This window comes from Thalassophryne amazonica, chromosome 22, assembly GCF_902500255.1.
Source record: "Thalassophryne amazonica chromosome 22, fThaAma1.1, whole genome shotgun sequence".
Lineage (NCBI taxonomy): Eukaryota > Metazoa > Chordata > Actinopteri > Batrachoidiformes > Batrachoididae > Thalassophryne > Thalassophryne amazonica.
The window spans coordinates 18,357,180-18,369,169 of record NC_047124.1 but is presented as its reverse complement, the minus strand read 5'-3'; the positions used below and the strand labels follow the sequence as shown (position 1 = coordinate 18,369,169).

Genomic DNA, 11,990 nt, shown 5'->3' with positions numbered 1-11,990 from the left:
TTATTTGACCTTGACCTTGAACCATAACCCCGGTGACTCTGTGTGTGTGTGTGTGTGTGTGTGTGTGTGTGTGTGTGTGTGTGTGTGTGTGTGTGTGTGTGTGTGTGTGTGTGTGTGTGTGTGTGTGTGTGTGTGTGTGTGTGTGTGTGTAGGGGACGGTACTCTGAGTTAATCCACCAAGTTTGATTGAAATCTGTTTTTGCATTTTGAAGCCATCACTGGAGACAGTAGAAGATGACCTCTGGTTTGACCTTGGCCTTTGATCTATGACCTTTACATGACCTGTGTTGTGAAAAGACAGTCCGCTGAGTTTATGCATCAAGTTTGCTTGAAATTGCGCTTTGTGCTTTGAAGATATCATGGCGGAAAGGAAGACATAGTATGATTGCGTTTATTCAGTAAAGTAGTGCACAAGATACAAATATAATGTACATTAAAATACACAGATAACACAAGAAAGAGAAAGTGAACAACACTTATTTCTTTTGTGATCTGGAGCACATGAGCACTCACAATACTTCCAGCAATTTCTAAAATACCCTATGTTGCAGTGTATTAAAAAACTAAAAATTCACTGATTCCACCCACTTTTTTGTCAATCTGCCCAAATAAAAAATTAAAGGAATCACATTATGCAATATGAATATATTATTCAAGATAATATTGATGCTAGCAGTCTTAAAATAGATATGACTTTGCAGCCACAAATGGCTCACAGCCTCAAAATTGATGAATTCTAAGAAAAATACTTTTTATTTTCTATCATCTTGGTAAGCGATAAATACAAGAAAAACAAAAACTCCTGTTATATGTGTAATATATATGTGTAGTCTTTATTTCTCTTTGACTGAACCTAGTAATTCATTCAAATATAAATGTAAATAATCTAAATGTAGAAAGTTCATCAAAGACATGTTAAATACTGTATGTATTTCCATATGTACTTCCTTTAAATTGTGTTACACAAAATGAGGTTTCTTTGTTATTTCCGACCCATAGTAAAATACACACAATTTGTTGTTTTTTGAGTTGTTTTTGTTGTTATTTGAGTTGTCCAGCAGCGGCAGCATACGCAAGTCAAATATATTTGTTTTAATGTACAGAAGATTTGTGAGGCCAAGTTGAGTAAAGTTTAACAAAAGCCAATGTTTAACATACAACTCAGATTTGAACTTACATTTGCTGGAATAACAGTATGGTATAAAAATTATTTACAAAAAATGGAAAGGGCAAAATATAAAAATAATTCATCATTATTTGATTTTGATTTGTTTTCACGCCACTTAAAAACAAAAAAACTCAAACAGTGAACTCAAAAGTCAAATATGAGATGAAGTCAACAAGTGTTTTGTAGTCCAGTGTTGACCAGCAGGTGGCAGCATTGACATGCTGTTTCTGTAAAAAGCCTTTTGAGCTGATATTAAAGTCATATGGCCTTTGTTGTTTGTTTTTTTTAGATTTAATTCATAAAAAGAATTTTAATTGCCACCACTATAATTTTATTTATTAGACTTTAAATAGGGGATTCATGACATGACATTGTCAATATGATCAAAATTCCTATTGGATGGAAAAAAGTAATTAGTTCCCCTGAAGGGAAAAAACTCAAACGAACAGACAGCCTTGAGCAACATTTGGCAGCAAACCATACACTCTATGATAGCAACCATACACTGTGTGGGTCGTCATAGATCACATGGGGGCTTCCCCCGACTTGTGCAAGGGATGCTGGGAAGCACACGGTGCAGACCAATCAAAGTAGAGGGGCACAGTGACACCAGCTGGCTGCTCTCTTGAAAAAACAATCAAAGATGGCGGAAAACACTCCGAAACAGCTTATTTCCGTGTAAATAAAAGTTAGCTAGAAATAAGACACTTCTAAATCTAAAAATGCTGTTTTTAAACCAGATAACACCTCTGAAGTGATTTAATCCATCTTACAGATGGCATGCACACATGCACTTCCTCCTGCAGACAGCATAAAAAGGAAAGTATTTGTTCTGGAATTTCCACCAGGTAAATATGTTTTTTTCATTTAAATGTGTTGTAATTTTGCAACAAGTTTCAAAAATAAACCTACATTATAATGCTTGGATTTCATCCATCCATCCATCCATCCATTTTCTTCCGCTTTATCCGGAGTTGGGTTGTGGGGGCAGCAGCTCAAGCAAAGCGGCTCGACCTCCCGATCCACACACACCTCCCCCAGCTCCTCCGGGGGAACCCCAAGGCGTTCCCAAGCCAGCCGAGAGATGTAATCCTTCCAGCATGTCCTGGGTCTTCCCCGGGGCCTCCTCCCAGTGGGACGTGCCCGGAACACCTCTCCAGCGAGGCGTCCAGGGGGCATCCGGAAAAGATGCCCGAGCCACCTCAACTGCTTGGATTTCAGTAGAAACTAAATTTTGTCAGTTTTGCAAAATTTGAAAGGCCACACAGCTTTAAAGTTTTGCTTTGCAGAGGACGAACAATTTCACAAATTATCGATACCAGAATGAAAAACAATAGTCTTGTCACAAAGAGAAGGTGGCGCTTTGGCGTGATTTGATCTGGATCAACAGTCGAAATTCTTTACATTTAGATCTAAAAATATTCAATGGAAAAGTCATAGGAGATGCTTGATTAAAAAAATGTATTTAATTATATTTAAAATATTTCATTTAAAGATGCATTTGTCGTTTGATTATGACTTAATAATTGAGTTTACTTAAAAGTAAGTCCTATACAGGCCCGTTGCGTTCACTTAAAGAAGACACAAAAACATGTTGTTGGTATTCGACCAGAAATGAAACACCTCCATGCTTATTTTATCACAGTAAAAAAGTGGAAAAGTAATAGAAAAGTAAGTCACTGACAGCTGTGGTATCTAGTATTCATCATGAAATGGATACTCGGGATGATCGCTCCACCTGTTGGGTTGAAACATATTTTTATTCTCGAAATAACAAATAAGAATATTGCACAGTTTTCTCTGTACTCACATGAGAAGTTCCACAAAACGAATGTTCTTGTTCAGCCCCTCGATTGTCTTCATGTCATCATCAGAAAGAGAGAAGTCAAATATCTACAGTGTTGGTAAGAAGTGTTGGAGAGCAGTCTCACCAAACATTGTATTTCCCTGAATATATATATCTTTTCCACATTTTGAATTTAGGATTTTTGCACAAACCTGAAAGTTTTCCTTGATGCGATTGGGGTTAAAGCTCTTTGGAATGACCACCACTCCTCTCTGCACGTTGAACCTCAGGGCCACCTGGGCCGTGGTCTTCTTGTACTTGCTGGCAATTGATTTTAGTTGCTCATCTTCCAACAATGGGGGACATTTTAAGTTGACCCTGTTAACATAATGGCATTTTACAGTGGCACAACAACAATCCATATTGGCACTAAACAGTTTCAGTGAAAAGACTATGAACTTGGGTTTGACCTTTCAAGGTCATCCAAGGTAAAAAAAAAAAAAAAAGTTGTGACAGGAAGTTCCTCAAAATTTTTATTCCTCAAAATAGCCATTCTATATTAGTTTGACCTTTCAAGGTCATCCAAGATCAAAGGTTCAGTGGTCAAAAGAAAATAGATGTGAGTTCATATTAGTGTTTAATAGCAAACACAGTTTTATTGCACAATTAATGAAAAGAACCAATTGCAAAAGGGGTTGACCTTTCAATGTCACTCTAGGTCAAAGGTCTTATGGTAGGTAGTATAGGATTTCATGTTATTGTTTAATAGTAATCCTAGGTGTGTCTGGAAACAATTTCTTGAAATAGTCAAAGAAGAGATGGTCCTTTCAAGGTCAATCATGGTCACAATTTCTTGAAATAGTCATAAAAGAGATGGTCCTTTCAAGGTCAATCATGGTCACAATTTCTTGAAATAGTCATAAAAGAGATTGTCCTTTCAAGGTCAATCATGGTCACAATTTCTTGAAATAGTCATAAAAGAGATTGTCCTTTCAAGGTCAATCATGGTTACAATTTCTTGAAATAGTCATAGAAGAGATTGTCCTTTTAAGGTCAATCAATATCTCAAAATAGACATAGAAGAGATTGTCCTTTCAAGATCAATCATGGTCACAATTTCTCGAAATAGTCATAAAAAGATTGTCCTTTCAAGGTCAATCATGGTTGCAATTCCTCGAAATCGCCATCGGACCAGGCTAAGGATCTGTCAAGGGCTGTGTGTTTGTTGGCGTGCAATGACATTTCTATGTTAAACATCCCACAGACAGTTTTGATCCCAAATGGATCAGAACTCTTCAAGTTGATTTGTTCACACACGGATGGACACAGAGGACCAATGTGGTTCTACATGGAGGTTATTCAGCTAAAAACAATAGGTACACATGAATATAACAGCCCATACCAGGATGCATCTCTAGACGTTCCTATGGGGCTGTATCCAACAATCACAATGTCATTCTGCCGGCAGAAGTCGAGCAACTTTGGCTGAGTGTAATAGGGATGACATTCAACCTGTGGTCAAAATAAAAACAACATTAGCATTTGTTAGTTACTATGAATCACTTGTCTTATCTTCAGCACATAGTTGTCTGTACTGTGGACAGGTTAATGTGCAGGGGTTGACTGGGCTGAGAACTTGGGGCACCACTCATACAAGATCCCACATTTTTTCCCCACAAAAACATTTCTTGACTGACAGGAGGAAGCGGAACTTGTTGAATTACAACACGATTCTGACTGATAAGATGCAATGTTTTGCCACACTCCAGGGGATATGGAAGAAACATCATGAAACATCATGTCAGTCCAACTCAAATAGTTTGAGGAAACCAAATGACCTCAAACCAAGTAATATTTTTAACAACCCAAGCAATACTATAAAACACTGCAGTCAAATCTCTGAAGGTTCTACTCACATCTGCCTTATTGTTTTTTGTTTTTTTGAAAAAAATGGCACAGCCACACCAAGAGTTGAAACAAAATCCACCACATGCTCAAAATAAAAATAAAATAATGTTAGCAACCTACATGTTAGTGGTATAGCAACTGAAGAAATAAGGCCAACTAGTTGCATTTTAGATGTTAGCTCCCCAGTCAGAGATGCTACACGTAGCACTGCTAGTCTTTTTAGTCCCCCACTTTTTTTTTACAATCATAGTTAAAAGCATACTGGCAAATTCAACTAAAATCAATTAATATAAATACAGTAACACACAAGAACATAAAATGCACGACAAGCATCTCTGATAAGCTAGTAAAGGTGGAAGTGACTGGTTTGCTATTAGCCAGACTAGTTAACGTGTGCTTTTACTGGACAATGAATAACAATGTGGACTTCTTATCTACAGCAAAAGCTTACAGAACAAGCACCAACAATGGACAAATAGTTTTTCATGAATTTTAACAGAATCACCAGCAATATGCAAGTTATTAAAATTGCTAGAATGCTGTAATAACCTATGGTAATAACTACAATATCCAGCTAAAACACGGTTTGAGTTCATATGGAGTTTTACTAACGGTCCCCTGTAGACACCCATGTATACTCAACAAAAATATAAATGCAACACTTTTGGTTTTGCTCCCATTTTGTATGGGATGAACTCAAAGAGCTAAAACTTTTTCCACATACATAATATCACCATTTCCCTCAAATATTGTTCACAAACCAGTCTAAATCTGTGCTAGTGAGCACTTCTCCTTTGCTGAGATAATCCATCCCACCTCACAGGTGTGCCATATCAAGATGCTGATTAGACACCATGATTAGTGCACAGGTGTGCCTTAGACTGCCCACAATAAAAGGTGCAGTTTTATCACACAGCACAATGCCACAGATGTTGCAAGATTTGAGGGAGCGTGCAATTGGCATGCTGACAGCAGGAATGTCAACCAGAGCTGTTGCTCGTGTATTGAATGTTCATTTCTCTACCATAAGCCATCTCCAAAGGCGTTTCAGAGAATTTGGCAGTACATCCAACCAGCCTCACAACCGCAGACCACGTGTAACCACACCGGCCCAGGACCTCCACATCCAGCATGTTCACCTCCGAGATCGTCTGAGACCAGCCACTCGGACAGCTGCTGAAACAATCGGTTTGCATAACCAAAGAATGTCTGCACAAACTGTCAGAAACCATCTCAGGGAAGCTCATCTGCATGCTCGTCGTCCTCATCAGGGTCTCGACCTGACTCCAGTTCGTCATCGTAACCGACTTGAGTGGGCAAATGCTCACATTCGCTGGCGTTTGGCACGTTGGAGAGGTGTCCTCTTCACGGATGAATCCTGATTCACACTGTTCAGGGCAGATGGCAGACAGCGTGTGTGGCGTCGTGTGGGTGAGCGGTTTTCTGATGTCAGTGTTGTGGATCGAGTGGCCCATGGTGGCAGTGGGGTTATGGTATGGGCAGACGTCTGTTATGGACGAAGAACACAGGTGCATTTTATTGATGGCATTTTCAATGCACAGAGATACTGTGACGAGATCCTGAGGCCCATTGTTGTGCCATACATCCAAGAACATCACCTCATGTTGCAGCAGGATAATGCACGGCCCCATGTTGCAAGGATCTGTACACAATTCTTGGAAGCTGAAAATGTCCCAGTTCTTGCATGGCCAGCATACTCACCAGACATGTCACCCATTGAGCATGTTTGGGATGCTCTGGACCGGCGTATACGACAGCGTGTATCAGTTCCTGCCAATATCCAGCAACTTCGCACAGCCATTGAAGAGGAGTGGACCAACATTCCACAGGCCACAATTGACAACCTGATCAACTCTATGCGAAGGAGATGTGTTGCACTGCATGAGGCAAATGGTGGTCACACCAGATACTGACTGGTATCCCCCCCAATAAAACAAAACTGCACCTTTCAGAGTGGCCTTTTATTGTGGGCAGTCTAAGGCACACCTGTGCACTAATCATGGTGTCTAATCAGCATCTTGGTATGGCACACCTGTGAGGTGGGATGGATTATCTCAGCAAAGGAGAAGTGCTCAATATCACAGATTTAGACTGGTTTGTGAACAATATTTGAGGGAAATGGTGATATTGTGTATGTGGAAAAAGTTTTAGATCTTTGAATTCATCTCATACAAAATGGGAGCAAAACCAAAAGTGTTGCGTTTATATTTTTGTTGAGTGTATGTAATTTTTTTTACTATTTTGTGGGGAATATATGGATTTCACTTGTATGACACAGCTGTTAAACGTAGAGCCTTGTTCCTGTCCCTGTGAGATCAGATTTTAAGGTTCCACTACTAATCTATAAAACTGTTCACAGACTAGCACCTCCCTACTTAGCTGACTTACTTAAACCCTATGTACTGGCCTGGACTCTGCGTTCTCAGGGTGCAGGACTACTTTGTGTCCGGTGAATAAAAAGTCTGTGGGTCACAGAGCTTTCTCTTATTGTGCACCTGCTTTGTGGAATGATCTCCCTGCGTCAATAAAACAGTCAGATTCTGTAGAGACTTTCAAGTCCAAACGTAAGACAAACTTATTTTCCCTTTCGTATGGCTAGCATACTGGCATAGTGTGTTACTATGCTTTTTTACCATTTGAAATTCATTTATTACTAAAGAGAGCGGCCACGCCCTCAACTTTTTCTAAAATCTGGGTCCTTTAGTGAAGCTTAAGGCTAGTTGCCGGTGATCACCTTAGTTTTTCTTCTGTTTTTCTTGTTGCTTAATGCTGACAAATTATACTGTATCTGTTGTCTCTCTGATGCCTGATTCTGTTTTTTTTTTTTTTGAGGAGCTGCTCCATCCAGAGATGCAACTCTTGTCTTTTTCTGCAAGCCTCCCGTCCTGTACACCGGCATGGACTCCCAAAATTTCCTGTATATTAATTTTGTCATTTGTGTTGGGAGCATGGCCCAAGCAGAGGATCACCCCCTTGAATCTGGTCTGCTTGAAGTTTCTTCCTCAAATCATCAGAGAGAGTTTTTCCTTACCACTGTCACCTGTGTGCTTACTCTAGGGGTTGGTAAGGTTAGATCTTACTTGTGTGAAGCGAAGGGCCTTGAGGTAACTTTGTGGTGATTTGGCGCTATATAAATGAAATATATTGAATTGAAATGAGAGCGCAAAGTAGAGCATTCAGAGGCTTTATTGATAGTGGTTATATATACAATTTGGACACATTCATCTATATACTGTAATAATAACAGAACTTTAAGGGCCCTCAGACAAGTCTAGCCCAGGAGCCTGTGACCACGTCAATCAGTTCATGGTCTTTACCTGGTTTGACACAGGTTTGTATTTCAGCCCTGGTTTGTTCAGAATCAGCTCCAGTTGCCGCTTGTTGAAGTTGGATACTCCTAGAGATTTGGCTAGCCCCAGATCTTTGCAGGTTTCCATGGCCTTTTTAGGAGATAGAAAAAGAGTTTCAGCCAAAAAGCATTGGAACAAATTTGAACTTTGACCAAAATGTTGCAATTGTAAGAGCAGGTAGTGTAAGCACACCAATGCCAAAGGTCAGGTTATAAACCTGCAGTATATATCGAGCATAAACCCCAACCTAATCTGAACCTCTGTGTGTGCAGTTAACATTTATGGTTTATAAGTTTGTAGCTACACTCCAAAAAATGATCTCCTCAAGCAGACCAATATATGTAGCCCCAATGCAAATAAAACACATCCATGCAAGATAATTTAATTTAATTTAGTTGGGACTACATATATTTATTAGATGGGAATAGTGCTCATAATTGAATTGAGTTTATCCAATTAGTCATTTTTTTTGGCGTGTAGTGTGGTTGTCAATGAAAAGCGGTGTCGTGTTCTGCTGCATAGCAAACATGTAGATACAGAGGTAGCTGATAAGCCTTAGTAACTATTTACTCAAATTGACTTCAGAAAAGAAGATAACATGTCAAAGCAACATTATGTTCTGGGATTAGGAGTGCACATATACATGGCTTACCTCCCATGTGGCACAGAGATCTGTCTTGTGATAAATGTACTTCCCGTTTTTGTCTTTTGGGTAGAAAGAATCCCCTGGCTTCACGAAATAGTGGCAGAAGGAACAAGCAAGATTAGATCAGAAGAAATGTCCACAGAGTGTATATTGGACATAAAAAAAAAGTACCTGGAAGGCTGTTGGCATTTCCACAACATAGAGGTCAACATAATCAAGTTGTAAAGTCTTTAATGTTCTCTCCAGAGCAGGTTGGACCAATTCCAGTGGATGGAATGTGTTCCATAGCTGTGGGTTTGGTTGTAGATAATAAGGCACTAGTTACTACTCGCAATCGAGTAGTGACCTTTGTCATGGGGATCAATTTAACATGTCTAACAAAAGCCCTAAACAAACCTTTCCGCAGTAGAAGATGTCTTCTCTCTTGACCGTTCCGTCGGCAATTTTATCCCTTATGGCCTGTCCCACCTCGTGTTCGTTGAAGTAGACCAAAGCCCCATCGATGTGTCTGTACCCCACTTCAATCGCCACTTTCACTGCTTCATACGCAGTTCCTTTAGGGGTCTAGAAATTGAAAACAGTACTCTAAATTATATTACTGTAATGTAAACCTTGGATCACTGTAAATAAAGAAGCGGTCCATAACTTTATTCTCCCACTCATCATGTGTAGGAAATACATGATTTACTGTGAAAATGTTAAAATATGGTAAGATTAATGATAAAATGCAATAGTATTGCAAACAAGTATTTACTCTAAAATGATAGCTATTATTTATTACAATTCCATGTTTTGCTGGTGTTTGACATTTAAATTTACAATGTTATACCTTCATTTCTACAAACATAAGATGCCAAATTTGTTAAATACAATATTGTTGATTTTGGTTTGGTCATTGCCATTAAATATGAGTCTCGTCTGCTGGATGGTAATGCAGTTGTGTTTGTGGTTTTCAGGGATTAATACCTTACACGCCCAAGGTAACAAGTTGTAAGAACCTGGATTTGAAATCTTCCAAAGCTCTTACCCGTGCGGGGGTCTGCGTAGGTTCCAAGTCCAATCAAAGGTATGCTATTTCCATCACTCAGAGGAATCGAGTGGCTCTCAGGTGTCAGATCCATTTAAGTCAAACTGCTTTGGTTATTTGCTTTGTTTCGTTACTTGATGCAGCAGACTAAATGCTGTACTTTGTATGCCCAAGCAGCATTTAAATGAAGCTTTTCCTCCTTGAACAAATGTGAAACTCCTCCCTTGTGAGCTGGAACGCCCACCTACACAAACCTTTAATGCAGAGCCAAGTGACAGAAAGAGTGATGGAACATGATATTCTCATGTTCCTGTAAAAACTTTTCACCACATAGAAAACAAAGAGGAGACTACGAGGGGACAATAGAATTAGGAATTAGAGACACTCACACTGTGTATTAAACAAGGAGATTATATCCAGGAGATGTGTCCAGTCACATGGCATCTTGATTAGAGTGTACTCTGGTGAATTTGGGAGACTCTGCCGCATGATGTTATGGTTTGCCGATTCCCAGGTTTGCCCAGTGTTATTTCTGCTGAAGACCCTGGAGACAAGACCGTAATGTCAGCATGCCAAAATATTGGGGACATGAGAGAGAAACCTGTTCCAGTTTGCAAATCAAACAAAGTGTGACGTGATAGGTTTGTTTTCCGCTGGACATGTCAGTGGACAACACAAAAATCATAGTCCCGGTGATGCAAGGAATTAAAAACAGCTCATGTGCCAGAGTGTAACCAGTCAGTCCAGAATCTCAATGTTCTCTTGCACTGTTCTCATCTGTACAGGATGTCATCTTTCTCTCATTGATAATTGTCAAATCACTTTTTTTTAGAGTTGGATGTGCGTATCCAGAAGAAGTTCAGAAAGTGCATACTGCCACCAATGTCCAACAGTCCTTTTTATGTCTCTGTGATATTTTCTTCCTAAGACCCGGAGGTTCTCATGAAACAAACTTAGGATTATGGTCTAGACAACCAAAAATGTCATGTCCATCCTTATGTGCGATGCCAGGATCCTAGGATGGTTATTCGGTTTTCACTTTCATTGTGCGATGATTGCAAAATAACTATGCTTGAAGACTGGATATGCAGACCCAATCTCCTCCCCCCTTCCTCCTCCCGTCCCCAATCAACTGGTGCTGTCCTGGACGTCTGCATGGACTTAATAATTCTCAAAAACTTGATGTTCCTCTGTATTCTTAAAGATGTTTCTCATTAGTATGACCTAAGCAGTGGGTCACCCCTTTGAGTCTGGTCTGCTTGAGGTTTCTTCCTCAAAATGATCAGAGGAAGTTTTTCCTTGTGCTTGCTCTAGGGCTTGGTAAGGTTAAACCTTACTTGTGTGAAGCGCCTTGAGGCAACTTTGTTGTGATTTGGCGCTATATAAATGGAAATTGAATGACAGGGGTCAAAAGTTAAAGTTGCTTCAAATTTGGTACAAAAGTGATGCAAATTATTGGTTGAGTTAACAGGGTTTTAAAAAAGAATAGTTTGCACTATGTGTCATGCTTAGTCATCACGTACATGTCATAGAATCCAATGAATGTCGACATTGTTTGACCTTTAATTTGGAGACCAAGTCAAAACTATTCCATCTATTCAAACTATTTATCTCTATTTTGACCTTGAATTATTTCACCATGGATCTAATTTCATCAAGCCAGTAAGTTAGCTACAACATTATAAAAACATAGCATATATATTACTTTTTGTATTTGAGCCACCAGTAAAGCAAATGTCAATAGAATATCTGCCAACATGCAAATTGGACAACTGGTTCAGGGGTTATGACCATTTGAACTTTGGCAGCCACACCCTTCATTGGGAAACCCTATCTCAGAATCCCTTCATCTGGGTGACCTGAAAATTTAGATTTTAGGGTTTGGAGCCATAACCAACATATATTCTGAATTTCATGAAACTCTGAGTAGGCGAAGTTGAGCCCCTTGGAAGATTTCATGTCACTCTGAATTTGATTCAACTTGGTGGTAATGGTCATTTTGTGGTGGGGGGATCAGAATATACAGGCGTTGTACAAGAACATGCCAAGCCCATGATGGGTTTTGGACCTCAGCACCTCTGTCG

General features: G+C 39.5%; 1 protein-coding gene and 1 long non-coding RNA gene across 3 annotated transcripts in view; both read right to left on the bottom strand.

Annotated features, from left to right (window-relative positions):
* The window catches only part of LOC117504367, a 251,091-nt gene that overhangs the window by 169,699 nt on the left and 69,402 nt on the right, over positions 1 to 11,990 (bottom strand). The gene's annotated exons all lie outside the window — the stretch shown is intronic.
* LOC117504365 (aldo-keto reductase family 1 member D1-like) lies at positions 2,613 to 10,094 on the bottom strand. 2 transcript variants are annotated; one of them, XM_034163828.1, is made up of 9 exons: positions 9,908 to 10,094; positions 9,276 to 9,443; positions 9,051 to 9,167; positions 8,886 to 8,963; positions 8,201 to 8,323; positions 4,357 to 4,466; positions 3,167 to 3,332; positions 2,979 to 3,025; positions 2,613 to 2,906 (listed from the first exon to the last, which is right to left on the bottom strand). In XM_034163828.1, the coding sequence occupies exons 1-9, from the start codon at positions 9,998 to 10,000 to the stop codon at positions 2,864 to 2,866; spliced, it is 945 nt and encodes a 314-aa protein (XP_034019719.1). In that variant the 5' UTR covers positions 10,001 to 10,094; the 3' UTR covers positions 2,613 to 2,863. The 2 variants fall into 2 exon arrangements, with proteins under 2 accessions (XP_034019719.1, XP_034019718.1); XM_034163827.1 differs by having other exon boundaries at positions 2,979 to 3,061; positions 9,908 to 10,093.

Excerpts from the sequence above, each read along its gene's own strand:
- LOC117504365 (XM_034163827.1), bottom strand. The coding sequence starts at position 10,000 with ATGGATCTGACACCTGAGAGCCACTCGATTCCTCTGAGTGATGGAAAT. Across the intron at positions 9,444-9,907 it reads CCTACGCAGACCCCCGCACG|ACCCCTAAAGGAACTGCGTA; the intron begins GGTAAGAGCTTT and ends TTCAATTTCTAG. Across the intron at positions 3,062-3,166 it reads GCATCAAGGAAAACTTTCAG|ATATTTGACTTCTCTCTTTC; the intron begins GTTTGTGCAAAA and ends CCAACACTGTAG.